At 40.5% G+C, this 25442-nt stretch overlaps 3 protein-coding genes across 6 annotated transcripts; 1 reads left to right on the top strand and 2 right to left on the bottom strand.

The window, feature by feature from the left end:
* Window positions 1–1275: 1275 nt before the first annotated feature.
* ankzf1 (ankyrin repeat and zinc finger peptidyl tRNA hydrolase 1) lies at window positions 1276–8426 on the top strand. The gene is made up of 16 exons (XM_061691791.1): window positions 1276–1349; window positions 2000–2135; window positions 2216–2310; window positions 3340–3442; window positions 3537–3751; window positions 3920–4029; window positions 4422–4575; window positions 4796–5018; window positions 5116–5214; window positions 6161–6325; window positions 6393–6500; window positions 6677–6953; window positions 7045–7156; window positions 7232–7399; window positions 7475–7545; window positions 7628–8426. Exons 1-16 carry the CDS (start codon window positions 1347–1349, stop codon window positions 7752–7754), a joined length of 2166 nt encoding a protein of 721 aa, XP_061547775.1. The 5' UTR covers window positions 1276–1346; the 3' UTR covers window positions 7755–8426.
* glb1l (galactosidase, beta 1-like) lies at window positions 7441–15870 on the bottom strand. Its single transcript, XM_061691792.1, has 16 exons — window positions 15667–15870; window positions 14499–14668; window positions 14253–14403; window positions 13989–14049; window positions 13820–13914; window positions 13541–13721; window positions 13402–13460; window positions 13193–13314; window positions 12123–12163; window positions 11909–12027; window positions 11761–11835; window positions 10761–10847; window positions 10557–10670; window positions 10339–10470; window positions 8759–8977; window positions 7441–8679 (listed from the first exon to the last, which is right to left on the bottom strand). The coding sequence occupies exons 1-16, from the start codon at window positions 15727–15729 to the stop codon at window positions 8479–8481; spliced, it is 1890 nt and encodes a 629-aa protein (XP_061547776.1). The 5' UTR covers window positions 15730–15870; the 3' UTR covers window positions 7441–8478.
* A 1317-nt stretch (window positions 15871–17187) lies between these two features.
* On the bottom strand, window positions 17188–24215 carry LOC133410995 (uncharacterized). 4 transcript variants are annotated; one of them, XM_061692768.1, is made up of 3 exons: window positions 23932–24215; window positions 23505–23536; window positions 22155–22596 (listed from the first exon to the last, which is right to left on the bottom strand). In XM_061692768.1, the coding sequence occupies exons 1-3, from the start codon at window positions 24172–24174 to the stop codon at window positions 22593–22595; spliced, it is 279 nt and encodes a 92-aa protein (XP_061548752.1). In that variant the 5' UTR covers window positions 24175–24215; the 3' UTR covers window positions 22155–22592. The 4 variants fall into 4 exon arrangements, with proteins under 4 accessions (XP_061548751.1, XP_061548748.1, XP_061548749.1 ...); XM_061692767.1 differs by lacking the exon at window positions 22155–22596 and adding an exon at window positions 17188–18132 and having other exon boundaries at window positions 23505–24215; XM_061692764.1 differs by lacking the exons at window positions 22155–22596; window positions 23505–23536 and adding an exon at window positions 17188–18132.
* Between the last annotated feature and the right edge of the window lie 1227 nt (window positions 24216–25442).

Genomic DNA, 25442 nt, shown 5'->3' with positions numbered 1-25442 from the left:
GAATAAAAAAAAATAAAAAAAAATCATTTAAAAAGAAAAAGGCCCCCCAAATTGTACCTACAAGTGCTCACAATGTATGATAATAAACAGTCCTTGCACCAGATTTAAAGATTTATTGTTAAGACTATGCAGCAGATACACAGGCTTAATGCCGAGCATTGTACATGTGTGAAAATAAGACATTTTAAAATGTGGAAAATATTCTGATTAGGCATCCGGAAGCCTGTAAGGGCAGTAGTTGTTTACAAAAGTAGTACTAATTTTTTTTAATTTTTTTTTTTATATATATACACAAAGTGTCCACCTAAAAAAAATAGCACTCCAAATACCAACATAACGTCCAACATTTAAAATAAAATACAGTGGGCCAAAGTGTTCATTAAAAACAAGGTAGTGGTTTTATTCCTAAGAAGTATATTTAGCATTGTAAGCGAGTGTGTTATTATGCAAATAAGTTAATACTGCTCTTAAAAAAGGAAAAACCTATATAGCAATTGTAACAAAAAGTTAAATATAACTGAAATATACAGGATTTTAAAAACATTTAAACTACAGTAACATTATGCACAGTGTAAACATTTAACTCAGTGATTTTTCACATACCACTAAAGGAAGCCCGTGTACGACTAGCAGCGTTTGTACCACACTTTGATAATCAATTTGTTTGCAAACAAATGCATGCAATGCATTTTCTGTATAGCTTGTCCTTATTAGGGTCATGGGGAAAATGGAGTTTATCCCAGATGACTTTGGACATTAGGTAGGGTACACCTTGACCTGATCGCCAGACAATTGCAGGGCACATAGAGACAAACCATCATTCACACTCACACCTAAGGACAATTTAGGGTCATCAATGAACCTAACATGCATGCATGAAGGCCGGTTCCAGCTATTAAGCTGTTTTTCCTAAAACTGGTTAGTTAAAATGTATCCATTTTTAAAAATGTATTTTTCTAATAAAATTGGTGGAGTAGTCAACCAAAAGTATTGGTAAAATATTTTAAATTTTTGTATTTCTTTAAATAGTTGCATAATTGTAATTGAATGGATTATAAAGAAAACAATAAAATGAACTTTTACATGACCTCATCAAGGAATCACCTGTGCCAATCTGTTTTATTTTAAAAATCAAATGTGGGCCTAAAGTTTGTCCAACCACCACGAAGTTAATACAAAGAAAAATTGTTTCAAGTTGGGTTTGTTTCGCATGCCGGCCGATGGTGGCGCTGTTGGATATTCTGCTTTGCGCATGACCACCGAACTCAAACGAGGAAGTGATTCCCTGTGTGGACAACTTTACGTCAACGTCGTGTAACTAGTAACCACTACCTTCGTAGAAATATATGGTAAGTCGGTTGGTTTTAAGTGTTTAACTGTATACTATTCTATTTTAAATATGAATTCATCCGTCAGAAGGAAGCTATTTTTTAATGTCGAACGTCAGCCAGTTAGATATAGTATTCCACGTAGTCATGTAATCGTATTTAATTTGAGCATCGGCTCGCCTCCACTCATTGTTCATTGAATGACTCCAGCTAAAATCTATCAAAACATATTTTTATGACGAAGTGTCTCAAACAGCCCCGCACACTAATTCAGGTCAGGGGTGTCAAACTCATTTTTGCCGCGGGCCACATTGGAGTTACGGCTTCCATCGGAGGGCCGTTCTGACTGTGAACCCAGAGCCAAGGACTGAAGCAGCATTCTGTTTCTGTTCCTAAACCGTGTGAAGAGGTTCCTGAAAATCGGCGTCCCAGGCGCATTTAAATCTGGCCTGGAAAAGAAAACAACGTTATTATTAACAGCTGCTTTTTTTTTTTTTTTTTTTTTAATACAAATACATAGTATTTTTTTTATTTTCACCATCTTGCTTTCATTTAGTGATGTTTAACTTATCTGTTTTGTCATTTTACCATTTGATCTTTTCATTACAACACTAAACTGTTTCATGGTGGGATTTGTTTTTAATCATCTCTTTGCCTCTGTGTCGTTCCAGGTGTTTGACATGAAGCCAGCAAGTCCAGACCACTGCTCCATATTTGACATTTGTTCCCAAGATGAGACCTTAATAAGACTGACAGAAGTAAACGCTGTTCTAAAACAGAGTGTTAACGGAGAGCCAGCCACAGAAAGTATAAAGAGTGCTTTATTTGCATATTACGTGTCATGTTAATCATGAACGGTTGTTATGGTTAACCTTCATTGCTTTCAGAGTTTGAGGACAAAGGCTCAGAAAATGTCAGAGAGGTCTTGGACAAAATGGTCTGCTCAGCCTGCAGATGCTCCTTCATTAACCGTGAAGAACAGGTAAACCATTTTACAGTGGAACCTTGGTTTACTAACTATATTGTTGAAGAAAAATATTTTTCAAACTATTTATGGCTGACTAACAGTCTGAGCATGGCCTTGGAAAGCTCAGTTGGGCTTTTTCTCACGTCGCATAAACATCATTGAGTCCTTGTGTCACAGCTTATTGGTATTTGTTTCTTCTTTAAATCAGCCCTCAGTAGGGCTCCAAAGATAGTGTTAGGAATAAGAAACCTAAATGTATTACTGTTGGGGGGGGGAAAAAAGGAAATAATAAAATATGAGTGGTATTTATGATCTCGCTGCGTTGTTTGGTTTGGCGAAACCTACCCTATATACGATTGCAATAATAATACAACACTACATCTTTTACAGCGCTTTTATCAATATCTAAAAATGTTTAAAATAGGGGCACACAAACAGAAAAAGAGACAGGTGAACAAAACCTTAAGCCTCGGTGAATGCGGCCGTGTCAGCGGAGTCTTCCCTCCGTGCAAGGCGAGAAGCCTGCTAGCTCGCGACGGCTCGAGGTCCCAACCAGCGAGTGTTAACCGCACAGCGAGAGGTAAAAGCCTGTCGGGTTCCACCTTTGGCCAAGATACGAGAACATGCTGGTGACTGTGTTAGCTGGACTTTGTGGTCTAATATTTGCCTGTAACCACCTTCCCTTTTCTTGCATGTTAACATGCAGTCTGTCACTGTGTGACCACACAGTATTTACATTCACCATGGAAACTGCAAGCCCAAAATGGCCACCAAATCCCACAGTGCAACGCATTGGATTTATTTCTTCATAAGTGTGTTTTCACCTAAGTTTTTATTTTTAGGCGCACACTGATAAGGAAAATAGAACTTTGTTCTGTGATTGGAGTGGATTAAGTGATTTTCCTTTAATTTCGATAGGAAACAATTATTTCGTTTGCAAACATTTGGGTTAGTGTCACTAAACCAAGGTTACATTTTACTTTCATACCGTCTTAAGCTTTGTTGACATGAGTTCACGTAAAAGGTGTTTTGCCAAAATTTTAGATGGAACACTACAAGCTCGACTGGCATCGGTTTAACTTGAGGCTAAAGATTTCAGTAAAGCCGCCAGTTACCGCCGAGGAGTTTGAGAGGAAGACTGGGGCTGGTAAGGAAAATCCTTCAATGTACCTTACAGTTGGTCGCCCCCCCCCCCCCCCCCCACTACTCCTGCCTACTGTTTTGTCTATGTCACTGAACAGGGGATTTGTCAAGTATCTCAGGTTCAGAGTCTGACTCAGGGGAGGAAAAATCTGATGGGGATGAGGGAGAATCGAGCTGGAACGCCGCCGCTGGTGGGGATAATGACAACTTGGATGACATCGGCTTAATGACAGGAAGGCTCTCCAGCAAAGTAGTGTTCCAGGATTCAGTGGGACAGTACTTGTCAGTCTACCGCTGCATTCTACACAGAAAGGTAAGGCTTCAGACCCTTCTGTATCAGAGGCAATTTCAGTTTCTCCAAGAGAAATACGGAATTTCCTGAAAAGATTTACGAGGCATCATGGTTCACTAGTGGTTAGCACGACCGCCTCACGCTTTTTGGTCTTAATTTTTAAACTCGTATTTTTTATAATTTGGTCAGACAGATGAAGAGCAAGATTTGGAATCCTGTTTAAAGTCCATCACTAAGAGGACATTGTGGATCATCCTCATGACAGGCGGTGGCCATTTTGCTGGCGCTGTATTCCAAGGGTATGCTTGATTTTTCACCTTAGTAGGGATGGGCTTATTCATTGATCAATTGATCATTACAAAATATTTCAATTGCTCGGAATTGGCTTGTGATTAATGGTGACTTGAAGCAATTGAGGATGGAAATGGAGTGCACTAAACCATCAGCGGAGCTGTTGATTCAACAATAGTACAACATGACATCAACTATGGGACGTTTTGCTATATCCATGCCTTGACTCCTCTAGGCACCATCATTCTGCTTAACAACAACGCTGGCATGGAAGGAGGAGTTCACAATGTTCAGATTACTATATTAATTGATCATTAAAATTTCCCCATAGTTGATTTACCAGGCTGCATGGTATGCATACTGTCCAATGTTTCCTAACATTGTGGTTTTACCTCCTCAGGAAAGAAGTCCTTCAGCACAAGACCTTCCACCGATACACTGTGCGCGCAAAGAGGGGCACTGCCCAAGGACTCAGGGATTCTCAAAACCGAAGTCACGTGGCAAAATCTGCGGGAGCGGCTCTGAGGCGCCACAACGAAGCAGCGCTAGTCAAGGCAAGAATACACTACAGCCACGAGAACCTCTGGAGTTGCACTGTTTTACCAAACTTTTGGGAAAGGTCACACAAAAATCTAAAGTTGGCACAGCCTTCAGCATACTTTGCCAGAGTTCCGCTTAGTGAGCGTCTTAAGGATTCATTGTTTTTTTGCCGTAGTGACTTTTTTCCCCCTGACTTTTTCTCAACTCATTGCACATTTTAATACATTCTTACAGGACATTCAGGATCTCTTGGAGGGCTGGGGAGAACACTTGAAAGAAGCATCTGCCATATTCATACGAGCCCCAAGCTACAACAAGACGATCTTCTATGGTGGACGCACGAGTCCGCTGGACAAAAAGGACACCAGGGTTCGCAGCATTCCCTTCGCCACGCGCAGGGCAACCTTTCGAGAAGTGCAGCGGGTACACAATGTGCTTTCCACAGTTCAGGTTTATGGTAAATGGAATTATTACTAACTTGTATGTGTATCACATGGTTTGGTCACACAGATGTGATATGATTTTATAATGATTGACGCGATGTCTTGACCCAGGGAAGGACACTGACATGTCCACTTTCACCAGTGTATCAAAGAAGGCATGGAAAAAGACAGCCCAACCTGGAGTACCACTGAGGACCGAACAAGACGAAGGTCAGTTTCAAGATCAGAAACCGCTGTCATGACGGCGCCATGCACATCTACAATCTACAACCACAATCATGAATATATTGTTAAATTAATATTTTCCGACACTGTCAGCCAGAGCTGAGCTCAGTTTTTCATTAGGAAAACAACTACGCAAAGGCTCAATGTGAGTAAATATACTGAATACAGGACAAGTATGAACTTAAAATAAATATTGCAGTCCTATGTATGAATACGTATATAATTAGCAGTGTTCATAAATGGCATTACACCCGGATGAAGATTGAAAATAATTAGGTGTATATACATATGGAACGTTATTGAAAAGGAAAATAACTGCAAGCTTCCTCACAAGGTTGAGAACATACTCCTTTAAAGACTTCAATTATCATAACCCCAAAAAAAAAAATTATTTGGAATTCCTGACTGTATCTGGTGGAAATCATTATGGTTGTCTACAACAATGCATTGCTGTTTCTTTAGTAAAGGTAGAATTTTATATACAGCTCTTGTATTGCATCTCATGAGATTGTATGGGTGATTGTACACCATCAGTGCTCTTTTAATTACAGCCCGAATGTTCCGAAAAGAAGGGTCCTGTAGTGTATTGTTAATCAGAATCAGAATCAGAATCATCTTTATTTGCCAAGTATGTCCAAAACACACAAGGAATTTGTCTCCGGTAGTTGGAGCCGCTCTAGTACAACAAACAGTCAATTTACAGAACACTTTGGGGACATAAAGACATTGACAAAAAACAATTGTGCAAAAAGATGCAGAGTCCTCTAGCACTTAGAGCAGTTCGAACGACTAATATTGCAATAGTCCGGTGCAATGACCATTGTGCAAAGGGCGCTGAGACTTCAAGGAGTGTATGCGGTTTAAAGTGACGAGTAGTGCGATCATCTGGGACAATGTCGGTATTATGAGTGTCTCGTTTGTACTTCAACAGAAGCTATCCAGAGCAGCTCAGATGAGGAGCAAGGAGATGAGATTCAGCTTGAGATGGTGGAGATGACCATTGGAACACGGGACCTCAAGGAGTTTGACATCCAACCCTCTAGACATAATAGGAGGAGGAGAAGAAAGAAGGAGGAAAACAAACATGAAGAAGAGGGTTCGTCTCATCGTGGAAAGTCAAGCAAATTGGTATTAATGAATAGTAATCAAAAACCCATATTCAGATGTGGGAGAGCTTATTAACCCAGATGTAGACGACATAGGCGAAGAAGATGACACCCCTCAGCAGACTCAACCGAAGAACAAGAATAGGAGGAAGAAACAAGCTGAGGGTGAGTGGACCTGTCAGTGACATTGCTGCACATTTATCAGTTAATATTGGACATAAAAGTGAAAACCTCTCAAGTTGAATGGAAATTTGGAATTAGAAAATGGATGGCTCTTTCATATGGTAGAAATGGTTTTGTTTAGTAGTTCCACTGCATTGGCACACATTGTCCTCCCATAGACGCAGTGGATGACTCATGGGAGTACAGTCTGAGGGACGCCCTCTTCACAGCCTGCAAGGTTGGGGATGTGGATGCCTTGTGTTGTCTCCTCAATCTTTCCGGAGGACAGCCTCGGGAGCCGTCAGAGGGCAAGGCTGTGGACGGTGCCAGTCCGTTGGCTCTTCTTAATAAGCACATTGACTCTTCGGGGTTCACTTTGCTGCACGTTGCATCAGCGGCTGCTCAGAAAGCTGTAGTCAGGCTGCTGCTGGACGCTGGAGCAGACCCAGCATGCAGGTAGAAATATAATTTGTTGTACATTCTCAAATGAGTGTGGGGGGGGGTTAAACATTATAGAATAAGGCTGTAACATGACCTTCTCCCACAGTAATAACAAAGGGAAGACCCCATATAACGTCAGCCCCGACAAGGACACGAGGAACGTGTTTCGTAAATACATGGGTGACAATCCTGACAAATATGACTACAACAAGGCTCGGGTAAGAGGCTCAGCATGTTCGCTTTGACACGGGCACGCAAATGAGATAGACCTTTAGCATCTGTGCTCCCCAAAGATACCTGGGCCATTAACAGCAGAGATTGAATTGATGAAGACAGAGAAGAAGAAGGCTCAAAAGGCGCTGAAAAAACAACGTGAAAAGACACAGGAGGAGGAGAAGAGGAAACAAGAAATGGAACTGGAGGAAAAGAAAAAGTTTGTGTCTTTATCGGATCGAGAAAAGGTGACTTCTTATGCATGTTTATTTAATACTTGTTTTTATTCCAGCACATAGTAAATATTTATTTTTTAACACCAGAGAGCTTTGGCAGCTGAGAAGAGGTTAGCAGAGCAAGTAGCTGCAACTGGAGCCAGCCTCTCCAATGTCAAGTAAGACATTTGTGACTCCATCCACAAGGTGCCGCAAAATGTCCATTTAATGTCAGTTTTGTCCCTTTGTGTTTGTCACCAGGAGGTGCTGGGAGTGTGGAGAGTCTCTGCTGGGCAAAATCCCATTCCAGTACCTGGATTTTTCTTTCTGCACACCTCGCTGCGTACAAGCACATCGCAAAGCTAATGCTCTAGCAGGAAAAAGCTAACAGACTTTAAAAAGGAGGTACCTCTCATATGGTTACGTCCTTTTGAGGTCTGTAAAATATCTAAAGTTTGATCACATTACAAAATTAAAAATCATCTGTATTGTAAAAATACTTAAATACTCTTTATAAAATATTACATTTTGCCCTCATGGGGTAAAACAAAATTTTCATTCCGTCATTGTTGGACTGTCAAGAGCTAAACCGTGACGCAGCATTAGAGCCTCACTGAGGGGAGGGGGGAAAAAAAAAAAAAAAGTTCAATTATGAGGTGAAGTCATACTCTAAGAAAAAATGCAGTTCTACAAGAAAAATACTTAATGTTAACAGCGTTAAGTCCCCCCCCCCCCACCCAAAAAAAGACATACCTTTAACAAGTGACCTCGGTGACTGAGAATATAGACACAGAAAGAAAAAACAAGAATTTTTAACAGGCAAATTGCTATTTTTTGACAGTAAGTGAAATATGAGTTAGACAATCATGCGATTAGGGTAACAAAATCCTTTATTCTTGTAAGATTACATTTTTTTTCCTCATATACAACTGTTTTCCATTTCACCTCATAATGTTGCAACGGTTATCGTAATCTTTTGAGTTGATTCTTGGATAGATTTCTTTTTCACTATGACCCTAGTCTACAAAACAACAGGGTTAAAGGTAACAAAATCTTTCAAGCTGGATATAAAAAGCATGGTGTGCGTATTATTGTTACAAACTCAAGTGCCACTACTTATCAGCTGCGGCTTTGAGGAGCGGTCGATCCATGAAGAGCACCCTTAAATGTGCCGGCGCCCCCTCCAGCTCCAGTACTGTGATGTTGTTGGGCAGGGTGGTGCTAAGCAGGGGTCCGGGAACATAAAGGGTCTGCTGCGGCCCCCTGGCTGGCCAGTATCGCCCCAGATTTACACTATTGATCCAAATCTGACCCTAAAAATGTGGAACAAATAAAGTGGATCAAGATGGGAAAACTTTGATTGTATATATATTTTTAACTGTGTCACACTACCTTTGTCCAATCATTTAGCTTGAGAAAGGTGTCCCACGCTACACCACTGGGCTGCAATGTTCCCATGTAGAAGGTCGGTCCAAGAGAAGGTCTGCTCGTTTGGTTGGGGAGGTCAACAATGTGAGGCCATCCAGCAGCAACGGCTCCATCAATGTCCAATGGGTACATCTTCCAGTCGGTTAATACATCTTGGCCCAGGATCAGGTTGCCAAGGAGACCCTGGAATTGATGGAATTGGTCCTTAAAGTCATCTTTACTGTACTCTTGCATTTTTGGCTTTGAAAAGTTAGAGCTATAGTTCCTCAAATAGTGGTCTCCACTGTAACCATGTTTGAATTAGACGTGGAGGACAGTGATTTCTCATGTATAATGTGCAATTTCCCCACCCAAAAATTGTCAAAAGTCAATAGTGCGCATTATACATAGGTATAGGGGCAAAGGGAAAAACCTCACATTTTAGAAATGTATACCGCTATCTAGTGGTTATGAAAAAGCTGTACACTTTCATTCCAAAATCCCACCGTCACCTAGAGGTTATGAGAAAGGTGTCCACTTTCATTCCAATATGCCGCCACCACATAATGGTTATAAAAAAGGTGTAGCATACGCTTTTATTCCAATATGACGGCATATATGTAGTTGTGGTCATAAGTTTACGTACCCTGGCAGAATTTGTGAAATCGTTTAAATATGACTGAACAACAACCATTATTAATTTATTTATGGTTATGTTTTGTTTAATGATAATGACCGTTTAATTTGAATCCCATTAAAATAAAATTAAATGTTCACCTGGTCCTTCACGTTTTCTCTTAAATAATTTTTCCCCATCTCACAAATTCTGCTTGAGTCATCAAACGTGTGTTTTCTAATTTACAAAATAAAAGCAGGGCTGTGAATTTCAAAATAAGAGCAAGTAAATTAAAAAAAGTATTACGTGTTCAAATAAAGTGCTTAACTTCAGAATTATTCCTTAAAAAAAAAAGAAAAGCAAAATACAGATTTCATATTCTGATCATATGGATAGAAGCAAAATCACGCATTGTAAAAATGCATTATACATAGGTAGGCGGGTTTTCCAGAATTTTGAGGTCAACTTTGGGGTTGCGCATTATACATGAGAAATTACGGTACATCGTCCACTTGTACACATAGCTCTCCTCACTTTTTCCCCCTCTGTAAAAACGATCAAGAGTTTACCGCAGAGCCCATTTGAACTACTTTGCTAACCAAAACAGCAGGACCTAAACATAAGCAGTCGCTCCAATTAGAACACACAAATGGCTTTCCTCAAGTAAACATCTCCCTTTTCCCCAAAGGGGAAAAAAAAATTACTAAATGCTATTTGAACTTTGTTAACCAAAACAGCAGTCCCTAAATGCAAACTCTTGCAGAAACAGGTCTTCCCCTATCTGCAGTTGAGTGAGTAAACACGGCAGGGCACTATATGAGGAAATACTGTACAATATGTGGCAAGTTTACAGTTTTCTGCATGACATGAAGACGCAATGACTGTAAATCAGTGTATTGACAGGCTTTCGTGTTCTTAGAACAAACACAATATTATTGTATCGTCTTGCCTTGTAGTCATTGATATGGCTCCCAAAGTTAACTCTGCCCATATTCTCCACAAGGATGTCCACGATGTCCCCCTGCCGTCCAGTGACGTTAATCACCAGTACGGTGTCTCTCTCCAAGAGACCCTGGAAAACCTGTTCACAAATATTTTGACTACAATAACAACATTCAGACTTGATTTGACTTGGTATTGCAACTAAAGTTTATGGCGAGGGCTTACCCCGTTGACGGAAACGTACGCCCGGTCATGAACTCCATTGGTGGGAGAGATGAGCGGCGTGGGCTCGGCGAGGTCCCGGGGTAACGCGGTCTGATACAGAATGTATCCATACAACTGAACACAATAGACGTGTTAGCTCGGAAACACACCAGCATTCTAGGGACTTTTATGGTTGAAGAGGGTCTCCTTTGTGAGTGACACTACCTGTTTGAGGTCCTCAAAAGTCAAAGGGTACTTGGAATGAACAGGCCCCGCAGAAAGTCTGTCCAATAGGCTGCTAATGTTGCCCACCTGGGGGAAGAAAATGTTTTCATGGAAGGCAGAGCAACAAAAACTTTGCAATTGTTATCAACAAAATCCATTTTTGAACAACTGTAAACTAGGCTCTTAAAGAGTTTTACCGATCTGACCTAAGAAAGTACATTTCTTTTAAATGTGTGGGGTGTTTATTAACTGCAGGGAGTTGTATTCGTCAGTTGGGTGTAAGGTGTTTTAAGTCGGAGCAATTCATTTTTCAAGCCGCAACTCTTGTGTCAATAAAATGTAGTTAAAATCTTTCTGTCCAAATCTTAGGAAACATTCTTTAGGCCACTCAACTGTCAGTGGACATTTTTTTTTTCAATTTACTAATTACTGTCAGTGTTGTAATGTTTATCACCGTTTCATTCAGAATGCTTGAAATGTATTTAAGGGCAAACATCGGCTTTACAGATGCCATGTCTGCTCTGAAGGCGCTGCGTGTGCTAAGTGAGAGAAAAAGAAGGAAAACCAGTCAAATATTTGAGGCGTGGCATGCATTTATTATATGGACGACGCACCTGGAAATTGTGCGACATCTACTAGAATGGAGAGCGAATATGGTATTCATTTAAAAATATTTCCTAATGAATGAAAATTGGTGATTGTTTTTTCAAACTCGAATGGAAACATTCTTGTAAAAACACCTATCCATCATATCATTGTACAAGTGCATCTCAATAAATCTTTACCCAATTTCTATCTAATATCAAATTTTTTTTATAGCTGGAAAACAAACATCAAAAATGATAGAACAAACATCTAATTAATTATGAAATATTTCATTCTGTGTAGTAGTAACATTTTGAATTGAACGTGATTGAGATGCACCTGTATATCAAAAATGGCTTCCCGGACATACACAATACATCTTGTGCTTTGGCAAATGACGAATTAAAAATGTTACCTTTCTTAGCATCACAAAGCCATAGGCAAATTTGGGAGTAGCAGGTGGCATGGGTCCAAGGGGAATGGCTTTAAACTGCGGTGAAAGGAAAAAGGGACGCACGTTATGCTTCACTGTGTGCATTGATAAACATTTCAATCCGCCGTACCATTTTAATGACGTCTCGGATGGCCAACAGCTTCTCTGTGGGGTCCCCTGCCTCCGATAGCGGGGCGTCATAGTCGTAACTGGTCACCACGGGACGGAATCTGGTGTCGTGGTCAGCACCTTTGGGATGAAGCGTGACAAGACATGAGTGACAAAAAAAAACACGGACGTGATTTTTGAATACTGTAATTAAGGGCAGTGAATTTCAAACGCACCATTCCAGTAGCCAAAGTTGGTCCCACCTTCAAACATGTACCTGGGGGGAAAGGAATTAATTGGAATGCGATTGTTGTCTGTAAATAAACCCTATTCCATAATATATCTTAAATGTCTTAAAGCATTACCTGTACTAGGCTTGGCCGATTAATTGATTCTATCAATGAATTCAAGTTTGTCAGGATGTTTTTTTTGTGTGTGGCTACCATACTTCATAGCATTTACCTGCTGTCATGCACAGCTTCCACTAACATCATGGCTGCAAACACAGTGGAGCCAAATTGACATTGTAGCTATAGTTACAAACCTTTCTGACAATCTAGTGATGATTTTTTTTTTTAAAAGTGACTGCCAAGTTTAATTTCCACTGAGAAACAGAAAACATAAATGGAATCACATTATTTTCGGAATAAGAAAGGAACCCAGTGAATGGCAATCGCTAATTATCGACTTTTGACCTGACGTATGTGCGTCCGTGCTGCAAATATTTGGTCGAGGTCGCCTTGCCTCGTGAGAGACCGGAGAGGGTATGACGCTACTCTTCGCCAAGACGTACAGTCTAGCCGAGCCATGCTGTTGGATGCCTAGTTCATGATGTTAAATACTTAAACGCTTACATTTTTTATTTATCAAGGATGCCGTACATGCATGTTTTGACAAAAGGCAACATTTTCCAAGAGGAAACACTTCTTTTCAGATTATCTGTATGGGGGGAAAAAAAATATTTCTGTGGAAGTTCATCCAAGTTAATGCTAAGAAAAAAACAGGGAAAAAAACAAAACACTTGTTTGGTATCAGGTGAAATAAGGCAAATCCCAGTAGGGGGGGAACAGAGAAAAACATTTAAATATTGTCATTTTTTTAATGAAGTGACAAAAATGCATTAAAATTGGAAACTACAAAAAAAAAAAAAAAAAAGATTTTAATTTAACGCCACTGCCCAGCCCAGCCCGAGCCTGTATGATTTCTTATGGGACACGTGTCCAAAATCAAACAAAATGGAGGTCAACCACCTGGAATAGATTTTCATTTTCCAATGACAACGTATTAAGTGTTTGTGTGGACGTACATGTTGACGTTAGCACCCATGCTTAGCATCTCTGCTAGCTCTTTGCTGACCTTCTGAGTATCAACCGTGGCATGCTCATCTCCCCAGTGGTCCAACCAGCCAGTGTAATACTCTGAATTGACCTGCAACATCATCGAAAACGCATTTCACTTCTGTGCTTTTGAACACGTCACTAAAAACTGCAAATATAATTTTGTATTATAACTAACCAAAGGCCCCACAGGTTCAAACTGCCTTTGCCTGTTGAAGGCTTCAGTTATGTTGTCGCCTGCGGAAAGTCAAACAGTGGGAATTGTGAATTTCTATCAGATACGCTCTAGTAATAGTCAATTCTCTGCAAATGTCAACCTGTGCCAAAGTCCACAGTGGCGTATAATCCCTGCAGGGTCCCGCATGTCATTTCCTTATCCGTGTTGCCATCAGTGGTGAACAGGACGGGGTCTTTGCCCAGATAATATCGCAGCAGAGTCCGGAGGTGACGCATGTAGTTGTAGTCGCAAGCGTAGTAGCTTCCATACTCGTTCTCAACCTGACGGTGACAGTGGAAGCCACCAGCAGAACGGAGATCCAGGTTCCACTCTATTTGAAAATAAACCTTCAGGGAAACTATTGCAGTTATTCCTTTACCTGGATGCTAATGATGTTTCCGCCATTAATATACAACCAGGGCTTCATTTTGGGGAGGAGGACAGCAAACCAGTTAGTGACTGCCTGTAAAAAATCTGGAGATGAAAAGTAATTTGACACAAGCAAAACAAAAAACAGAAAAGTATTCCCTCACATTCGTATGTTGTACCTTTATCAGCTGAGCGTAGTACAATGTTGTTTCTTTGGAGTAACCATGCCGGCAACCCACCCTGTAAGAGACAAATGCGGGTTGAGTCGCTGCCGTAGCAACGGACTTCAGTTGTAACCGATGACGGTGGTTGAAAGCTTTCAATGTATACCATGGGATGTTTCAAAATTCAATCAAATCAGACGTTGACCGCAATTGGATTGTGTTGTCTTCTGTACTTTACACTTTTACGGTATGGTAAGAATGCAAACAGCGGTTTCTCACCATCTCCCACTCGGCACAGATGTACGGGCCTGGGCGCAGGAGCACCAAAAGGCCCGTCTGATTGGCCAGATCCAAGAAATGCTCCAAATCCCTGTCTCCTGTGAAGTTGTGGATCCCCTCGACTGTTTCGTGGAAGTTCCAAGGGACGTATCTGCATGTGGAGCAGAATTAAAAAAAAAAACAACAACAACAACAAAAACAAACATTTTGATAGTCAGACATTATTGACCTCTTCTTCAGGCTCACATTTGGATGGCGTTGAGTCCCGTCATGTACATCTTGAGCAGCCGATCCTTCCAGTAGAAACGTGGGATTCGGGAGTAGTGAATACTCCCTGAGATGTACTGAAAGGGTTGTCCATCTTTGAGGAAACAATTGTTTTTATAGTCTATAGTGAAGGATCGCTCAGCCGACACCTGCGAGACAAAAACATGTAATGAGAGTTCCATTCACTGCATTTTAGGGCTGGGCGATTCATCGATTTTTAGCAAAATCTTTTTCCGTTTGTCAGCGGCTCGCGATTGCAATTGCGGAATCGATCACACTGAACGTTGCCGAAGACACGGTGCCCACAAAGCAGCAAATTTATCGACGTTAGAAACTTTTGACCCAAGGTACGTGCTTCCAAATATTTGACCGAGGCACGCCTCAACAACTCTAAGCAAGAAAATAGCGTGAGAGAGTTATATGGGGTGCGGTGTTAAGTCTTGGACAACAGACACGCGCCAGCCAGATCAGGCAGTTTGACGGCTCATTTTATGATGTTCAAATGTTGAACGTTCATGAAGGATTGTCTTCACATACAGTGCTGCGACTTGTCACTCGGAGTACAAACCCGCACAACCTATTTTGACCAAGTAAGGAATTATTGTAGTTGTTTTGACAAAAGGCAAAAAAAAAAAATAATTCCAAGCGGTAGCACTTACTTTCCTGCTACATGTGGAGAAGAAGAGGGTTAAAATATAAAATAAAAAAGGCACTGGTATTTCTATTTATTTGGGTTAACGATTGGGGGAGCTTGTCATCCCAGAAGAGGGAGGGAAACAATGGTCAACTTGTATTTAATAACGTCATTATCATTTGCTTTTTATATATGCAACGGTACTAAAAATAGGTTTTCAAGAGCATATCGCCCGTTTCTCTTTCCCCCCCCCTTCAATATTTTTCAGCAACACCTGCACAATATGAGAGCGCAGAGTGGCAGTGTCAACCAAAAATGAGCGAGATTAGTTTGGTAGTGGCACATTTTTCATACAACCAGATAAGACCAAATAATGTACAGTGTAGAAATGACTAAATTCCAACATTGTTATAAACACAGAGGTGGGACAAAGTAATGAATATTATTGACCTAATTGATGGGTTCTTTTGAGTATTTAATAAAGAAGTCTACACGTCGTGTTTTCGATCTTACCCCGTGGGGAGAAGAACTTGCACAGCTCGCTGCCACGAAGAACAAGACACTCGCCGCGTACATTTCGCCGTCTCCCACTACACAAGCTAAAACATGTACTTTGCTAGTGTGTTAAACATTATCGTGTGTTTAGCGTACTGTAGACTCGGCCATTTAAAAAGTATGAGCGTTCCCGTTTGCTGTTATCGAACCGGACCATGCGCCATCATGTGACGTACTGTACGTACGAAGAAGGGCGTCAACGCCGGCGCCATATTGGATGTGGCAAATCGCGTTTGATGTTTCTATAGCTATTGGAGTCATAAAGCAGAAAACCTAATATGTACTATATTTTTGCAACCTGGTGATGATCAATGCGTACCTTTTGTATGTTCGGGATACACAGTAAATAAAACACCAAACCAACGTATGTATTGTAATGTTTGCTTGAGAGCGCTACAGAATGTAACATGTTACTGTACGAGGGTAAACATTTGTATTTATTAGATTGAAAAGTACACATTTGTTTCCCAAATATATTACCTTGTATGTGAATGGGCCGCAGTAACATTGTGCACTTTGTAGTTTGTCGCTCCACGAAGTTCTGTCAATTGACTTGCATTAGTTTACGGGGCAGATCTGCCACAATGAAGATGGCGGACAGGCTTACGTATCCCAGCAACGGGCCTGCACCGTTTTTATTATCCCACCCCGTGTTAAAATATTTCATGCTCTACAACTTTCTACCTTACCGACTATACTTATAATGGAATTGTCATCAGATAATTCCACACTTGTAAAATTACCAAAACCTTGTGATGAGAGTGGCTTACCCTTCAGGGGCACAAGATGGCGCTGCAGTGAAGCTGGTACATGAAATGCCAAGAGACAAGCATGAATAGAAACGTGTAAAATGACTCATCAGCCGGGGATCCACGACATATTTTTCGGATGGTGACTCATCAATGTAGTAGACGTCATCAATTTCTTATGCATGGTGTGATGTGTGGGGCGGAACCTGTGACGAAGGGTAATCACGTAAAAGTAATATAGAAAGTATAGTATGCATTACCTTCCAACTTACTAGTTTACCGTCTTTCACTGAATCCCCTCAATTTGTTTTCCGAGAAAAGCGCCTGGCACTGATTAATAATTCTATTTATACGTGTCCGTGTTTCACCTTTATTACAGCTGCATTTCATCATACATTTTACTACCAATGATTGGACTTGGAAACAAATGGTTGCAGCTCCTGTCATTAGAGGAAGATCTGTTGCTGGGTGTGATTCCCAGTTCTCAAACTTGCCAGCAAGGCCCATTTATATTTTGTCGTTGTTCGTTAAAAAACAAAAACAGACAAAAATCAGGATGAACTATTAAGACCCTGCCCTTCATTCATTTAAATGGACTTTTAATATAATGTCTCCTTTACCCAAAGGCCCTCTCATTCTGCAAGAACTTTATCCCAGATCAACCTTGAATGTTTGGCTTTAGCACAAAATATTCCCATAGATATGAATGGACATAGTCAATAATCTCCATCATAAAAAGTTTATTAAAAAGGTACAATGCTTAAAGTAACATTTGAACTCATCATCGTAAAAAATAATAAAATAAAACGCGTTCTCATAACATTAAGGGGACTTTTTTGTTTTTATACAAAAAGTGTATTTTTCATGAAATCGAGATTTATGTCCAAATTCGTACTTGTATGACCTTAGGGCATAGTTTTTGGGACTCCTTTAAGTCATCTCGGCAATTAAAACGTGTTATGAATTTTGCTGTTCAGCCCTCGTTAGAGAATAGCAAGTTGTGCAAAACGTACTGAAACACAGAACAGTTAGACGTGCATTCAAAAGTTTAGAGAAGGTCAAATAAATTAAGTTCACTTGTAAAGGTTAGTGTATCTTATGTCTATTCTGAAGTCAGTTCAAATGACCAATCAATGTTTTCTTACTTTAGAATAAAAAGACATAAAACCTCAGTGAATCCATCCAAATAAAAATGAGTGATGATACAGTAGGTTTAACACTCTTCATGATTATTGTGGTTGTTTTCCGTGTTGGTGACAGTTTGATTGGGCTGACTTGCCATCATGCCACGAAAACATGCCTGCTCGATTTCATTCTGGACTACAACTAATGTCCACGGATCTTGTATTTTCCTCAGTTTGAATACAATGTTTTTACCGAAGATTTCAAGTTCATCATCTTTTTTGTCCATCTCCAGAGTTTTCTTCACCGACTTGAGAAAATCCATGGAAATTTCTGCTCGAGTTTCTGTTTGTTGTGAGTCGAGTTGCCCTATTGGTGCTTCGATTTCGGCCGCCTCTGAAAGAATCCCCGCTGACGCGTCCAAGCCCGCCTTCACCGATTCCGTCTCTACCGTCACCGATTCCATCTCCACCTTTACCGATTCCATCTCCACCTTTACCGATTCACTCTCAATTAGTTCGAGATGGTCGTCACAGTTTTCTTCAATTTCAACCTGAAATAGAAACATATATTCAATAGGGGTGCAACCGTGCAGGTAACCCACAGTACGGTCCGTACCTCAGTTTTTGGGCTATGGTTTCGGTTCAACTGTGTGGAAAAAGAAACACTTTCTCCTGAAATTATCTCTTTATTAAATTAGCTTGTTAAACAAATTACAGTATCGCGAGGGTACTAATTTATATTATCCAACACTTTAATTCACGTTAAGTTATTAAACAACTTTTATACACTATACAGTAGTACATGTATAAAAACAGACTTTTTTTTTTTTTTTTTTTTACATTTGCAAGTGCCTCTTAGCCTTCGACTACTGGCATACACTATACAGTAGTATAGAAAAATTGTACATAACTCAAAAATAGCTTGTGCTTTGCCAATTTTAAATGAACCCAAGAATACTTCAGCATATGCTACTGTACAGGGTTCCTCTACACATTTGTGAATTCACAAATTTGGCAGATTTTCAGAGGAAATGATTCGCTGTTTTTGTGCTCACGTTAGCGTCCCATCTGTCTAAAAATATCACTTTGGCGCATTCTTGTTGCCAAGCAACGATATTGACGTGAGAAGTTTACCATCATTTAGTCAGTACTGTCTAATATAAAAGTAGTACTTTGCTGACATCTGCAGCCAATTGAGAACCGTTTTTAGCGGGGCTCAATTACTCACGGTTTCCCACTATTCGTAGCAGGGTTCGCATAATGGGAAACTGCCAATATCGTTTCAATAGACGTCATTATTTTTTTAGTGTGCCAGTATAACATTTCAATGTGTATGCAATGTACTGAGAAGGCGGCACAAAAATGCCCAGCTTTTGTGGATGGTACTTATTCATTCCATAGATTTCAGATAATTCCACGCTTAACCTAGTCCACCACCATTTCCCCCCCCAACCCATTAAGTGGCCCTATTGAATAGCACAGAGAAGCTCAGAATCACGGCGTGACTATAATTTCTCCAATATTGTCCGTCAACTGTGTAAAATAAAAGCTAGCTTTTAAGGTACATTTCTTATGCACAGCTATCATGGAGGATTTACTGCATAAAACGAGGCTCAATGCATTCATAAACTACACAAACTGATATACCATGATTCAGTCAAAGCGATTTCCCAGTTCCAATTTAAGAGGCAATCCAACATTTTCATGTATGCTGCAGCTCGATTAATGTCTTGTTCTTGAATGTGAGATTTATTGCATTATATTGTCAATTTAAAAAAATATGTAACTTGGTCCTCAAAAGGTTTTTTTTTTTTTTAATGCATGAAGAACGTTGAGACAATCCTTGTATGCTGTACTATATTCATTATAGGTGCAATCCAATGAAATCCAACGCAATAACCTTTGAGTTGAGTTCACTGCCACCATAGAGCGCTCGTATCGTATCGCCATATTTTGCTCGCGAGTCAAAGCACATAATTGTGCGAACCGCGGCTTCTATCTTGAAAAACTTCTAAGTTGGACCACTCCTACCTCAAGGCACCACTGTACATAGAAAACAAAATCATCAAGTGACTCTGCGTGTAGTCAATCAATTTAATTAGTTACACTTTTTGAACTCGTGAAATAAGGTTTTCCACGGTATTCAACTTTATTGAGATGCATCATTATAAGCAAATGACTGCACGTCACTGCTATGCATCCAAGTTTGATTTAACCTTCCAAGGTTCTAGAGGCGGCAATAATACATCACTAGATGTACAAAATACACACACTTGGCCATGAATCCCCGGCACTCACGCACTCCCTCCCTCCCTCCATCATCCTGGCACGCGATAATGTGGTAAATATTACAGTCGGTGCAGCCTCGCATTGCACGTATACGGGGGACTGCAGAGGGTGGCTGTGCGCAGCAGTATAGTGAGCCTTCATGCATACATACGACCTGTTTAACGTGATCATTGCATTGCCGCTGGCTCATATGCAACATGAGATTCCTTTTTATTTATTTATTTTTGGGGGGTGGAACCAACCCCCGAAAACGTTTATCCACGCTTACTCAATTATTTTTTGGGTAAACCCCCCCCCCCCAGTGACCCGGTCTCTAGCCCCCCCCCACACACTGTACTGCTGGACCAATGGCCTTCATAGCTTTCATTTCACTGTGCCAGAAGTTTGTGACTCGAGTGCTTTCTACTAGAGAGCAGAAAGTGAGGAACGACAACTTCCCAGAGCAATCTGCGAATCCAACAAAACCCAATGCTTTTACAAGTGCTGCCACCATGACCAGATTAACTTAATAGCGGTACATGTACCACATGGAGGGTCACTGGACTAATCAAAGAGCAGGAACGGCGCTTCTTGTAACAGGAAGGCTGTGGAATAAACCGTGAGCGTGAGAACGCACAGATTGACGTGTGTCGCATGCGTGTTCGCATCCAAGAAGAAAATTAATAAACTGAAGGAATAATTCACACAGATGAATGCAGGACAGGGTGTGGCGAAATAGAGCTATGCCGGGGTGATAAAGAGTAATGAAAAAGTGCACGAGTGGGAGAGATCTGACTAGATGGATGGCTCGTGTGAGTAATAATATGTCGTCGAGAGGGAGGGCGAAACAGAGCGAAAGCGTGGCCGATGCAGGGTGATGTACGATGGCAGCTGTGGGTAGAGGGATGGTGCAGAAAGCTAGATGAGAGCAAGGAAAAGAAAGTCATGGCAACAAAATGGCGAAAGGACTACAGATGCAGGATTACCCTCCCGCTCCAAACAATGACATTATCAAAACTTGTTAGAATCGATAATCCTATAGATATTTCATCGCGTAATTGTCAGCAAGCCTTCAGGGAAAAAAGTGGTAATGCGCCACTTTAACCTGCTTCCTTGAAATACGGTGGTGCCTTACGACTGAAAGATACAAGCCATTGTTTGGCTGATTATTTGCCTTGACTTGCGTGCCGTATGGCGGCAGTCAGCTCAACTAATTCCACAACAAGTAGCAGTTTGGCAGGCACAATTAGTCAACAATTCTTCAAAAGGGCTTCAAGCTGTTTACTGCCACTCCCAACTGAAGTTTACTGTCAAAATAAACAAAATAAGAATTATACATCTTTAAAAGAACCAAATAGCTATAACCTTTATAAAATCTGTTTGGCTTAATGCTAACAAATTCAAAACACCATAGAGGAGCTAATAAATAGCACTGGTGTTGCAGTGTTATAAGCAATGACTATTTGAACACAAACGGTGGCGAAACACACCCTTCTTCCAACTAAGGATTAGTTGCTAGAACCAGCGTAAACAAATAACGTGCAAAGAATAAGGAGCAACAAGCAACGCCAAGAGAAATACTACAACCACACAGCAAAAAACTTGGATACCCTGAAAAGTGGAAACAGGGTGAGGGTGCAGCCCTTTGAGCCTCATGGAGTCTGGAAAACAGCACAGGTGGTGACACCTGCAGACCACAGATCTTATGAGATGAAGCTGGATTCGAAAGGTGTTTTGAGGAGGAATCGACGCCACCTCAGACACGCCCATGGCACAACATCCACACATGCTCGGAGAGCGGGACTAATTGGACCACACCAAGAGCGGTGCAAACCTTGGGTATCGAGAATCAATTGGAACCGGGACTCGCGTTCCGGTTCTCCCGGAACCGTTCAAATGTAAACATTTCGGTTCCGAGTTTCGATGCCTAGCCCTCCAGCCGTGAAGAAGTGGCGAAAAGCAACGAAGAATAACACGCACAATGACGTGCTTGTGCCCAACAGCGGTGGCGGCGAACAAGAGTGTCTATTAACTTTGTTAAAATAAAAATCGCCTCAGTGCAACACTTGGAATAAGATTATATTGTGCAAAGGACTTTTTCCCGATGTGTAGCGTCTGAAGCGCTCAGAGCTTCAACATACACCCCGCGAAGCTTCAGTGAAGTCAACTCTCAGTCATTTGGGTAGGTGAAAATAAAATACGTCTATGGCAACATCGAGACAGCTAACAAGGTAAACGGTTGCTTGCACTTTTGCACTAATGGTTTTTAACATCTATTTTAGTCTTCAAACCAACGTAAGCGGCGATGACAACAACAACAACAAAAAAATTAAAAAAAAAAAAAAAAAAAAAAAAGCTTAACATGGGGCCAAAACTTCACCGTAGCAACTTTACATCACAATGAATCGGGACAAAATTCACATAAACAGTATCACAAACACCAACCTTCTGTCACAATCGGTGGGTAGGGAAAGGAATCAGCGTTTAATAGCAGTTTGTTCCAACCATTAAAATTATTACTATATATTTTTTTAAATATCACCAGCGCTGTGTGATGTTACTTTTCGTGCCAAAATGCTGAGTTCCTTCCTTCAAAATAAAAGGCTACAAGCTTAAAACAAAAAGTCAAGTTGAAACTTGCACATACAAACCATTTGACGTGATGAAACAGAATACAGTGGCGGCTGTATAGCATTGTTAAAATAACTATTTTAACAATGCTATCAGTGAAGTCAACTCTCAGTCACCTGGGTGAGTGAAACAATAAAACAGTTAAACCATTTAAAATAATTTGAACAGTGGTATATTTAACTTTTAGCTGAAACATTAATTCATGGATAAAGTTCGACACACGTCGCCTTTTCGTTCACAGGTTTGATATTAATATTGGTTATAAAGATGCTGCTGACCTTGTTTGCACTTAAAACAAAAGATAAGTGAAATAGTAACATTTCAGTTAAATTGAAATTTTGAAAACCCAATTTACTGTAGAATTATTTAAGGATCTATTTATTTGTTAACATTTATTTGACTTTATAAGACAAGCTGCTGAGCCTGAGAAACCCCTGCACTTTTTTATTAGAATTTTAAACCAAAGGTGTCTATTGTCTAAGATTGAACAAACTAACCTTTTAAAAATCTGAAAAGCTGTTTAATATACATGTTTCAAAGCATTTAAATTAAGTGTTGGAGTTTTTTGACGTTAATATTTTGCAAATGAATATTGGCTCCAAATATTAGTTATTGGCCTCCGTGACTACGAATAATCGGTATCGGCCCTGACAAACCCATATCAGTCTTTTATTTATTTAAAATGGAATGTTGAAAAGCCTTACAAAAAAACATTATATTTGAATGGGAACAAAAATGGGTTTTAAATTTGATCCAGATTTGTTGAAAAGCAATGACTATATTTAACGCAATATTTGGGCTTGCACGGATACTGATAATGGGCGGCAGCAGCTCAGTCTGTAAGGCCTTGGGCTTTGGAGTCAGAAAATATGGATTTGAGCCCCACTATGGACAGAAGAGATTCTAGTCTGCCTGCTGGCTATGGCAAAGATGCCCTTGAGCAGGACATCATCCCCACTAGCCCAGCTTAAGTGGTGCAGCACTCTTTGCACACCTCTTTCACTCAGTATCTCTCCTTGCATACCTGCGTTTGTGAGATCTGGTTCTGTGTGTGGTCTGCAACACAAATGTACACATCAGAGTGGGAGTTGACGTTCCCCTTGAGAGACATGTTTCTGTATAATAAATTCTAAAAATAAGTGACACTGTATTATGGAGAAGTTTTGTTTTCAGGAAAATGCTTTAAACATTTTTTTCTTAAGAAAAGACAGGATTGCTAGCGTTAATGTTGGCCCGGGGACCTGTTAGAGCGGCGACACCACTCTCTACAGGAAGTGACGTATCAGTATATATTACGAGTTGTAACATACCTGTTGGCCATGTGACACAAACACAATTTAATCAAGTAACTGCTTTAACCGTCCATTCCGTATGGTTAGGTACAACAGAATGAAAAATGGTAAGGGGGCGGCGGTTTTTCGCTATCCACACATAACAAAGGAATCGGTTACCTTGTCACTCACACGTTTTGTAGTCCGCCCACGAACACCAAACACCGGCAGGGTCGACTGGCTAGTACCCGTGGAGGTAACTTCAGCAGGGTGTTTGGCTCTCAGATGATACGCCAAGGACGTACTACTTCTATGATATTTGAATTCGACTCTGCAAAATGCGCAAATTACTTTAGATTTATCCAACGAGCCGTCGGGAAAGTTTTTAAAGTAAAACTTTCCGCCTAAAAGCCCCCTGCCCATCTTCGTGCCCGTGATAACGTAATTGTTGTCGTAGTCTTCTCTTTCGTAGGCTTCTTCTTCTTCTTTGGTGTTTAACGGCAGTTTGCAAACCATGATAGAGCATTACCGCCACCTAACGATCCCTAATTATTACTGCTTTGGATAACAATCTGAATTGTTCGTTGTCGTTAATTTTGTTTGGGATACAGCATTTAGACGTTGACAACTGCGACTTGTAACAATAGCAAGGCCAACTGTAGTTGCCGCTCTTAATCATTTTGTGTTAGCGGCATATTATTTCCCCAAAATATCTGCACGGCTGTCAAGCTGATAAAAAAATAATAATAACGAAATGAGAATATCATAAATGTATCTTTGAAATTATGAAAGCAGTACCCTGAGACTTATTACTTTTCAGCGATTTCCCTCTTTATCAACAGGAATTCTGATATCAGATTGACTAAGGCAATAATCCACACACTTTCCATCACAGCCTCCTGGCAATAAGCAATCTTTATTATCAGAGCAGTCATCCTGAACACAGAGCTGAACCTGATATCTGCCTATTTGGAAAATATACTGTACGTACATTGTTGGGAAATGGTCCAGTATCCACCTAATAAAGGTTGGGTTGTAATTTCACACAACTCCATTTTAGTAACAAACTATTATTAAGGTCTGAGCACAAGGAAACGCAAAGGTCCTGCTGAAATCGCTTTGTTCACTCTTTTGACTAATTAATCACCTTTTGGGACCCTCGACGTGACCAAAAACTCATCAAGCGCATGTATCCTGTTGAAATTTACCCTATACAGTATATTTTCGGAGTCCGCAAGATGATGACCTTTCAAAACTCACTCTTTACCCAGTCAACAAACAAACAAACAAAATTCACCCCTCACATCAGTTTCGCTGATGTACACAGGATTTGTCAGACATGTCTATCATAGCAAGACACATGAAAAAGTCTAAAAATGAACAGCATGTTGGCCATTTTTGTTTGAAGTCCACTATAATATTTTAGGCTAATTACGGGGCCTGCACTTTGACAAACCTCTGAGGGAATCTGCCCAAATATGCCCCAATCGGAAGTACATTTCCCTGACGGGTGTTTCCCAACCTTTTTTGAGCCAAGCCACCCTTTTTACATCAGAAAAATATCACGGCACACCACTGTAGAAAAATGTCACAAAAAGTATGGTTACTGGAAAAAAACAAAAAGAAACGATGATCCGATCTGGATTTACTCACAAATGTGCTTGCTCGGTGTGAAATGTGGGCCTGTTTTA

Source organism: Phycodurus eques, chromosome 12, assembly GCF_024500275.1.
Source record: "Phycodurus eques isolate BA_2022a chromosome 12, UOR_Pequ_1.1, whole genome shotgun sequence".
NCBI lineage: Eukaryota > Metazoa > Chordata > Actinopteri > Syngnathiformes > Syngnathidae > Phycodurus > Phycodurus eques.
Note: the sequence above shows the minus strand (reverse complement) of the source record. Positions and strands in the feature narration are given on the sequence as shown.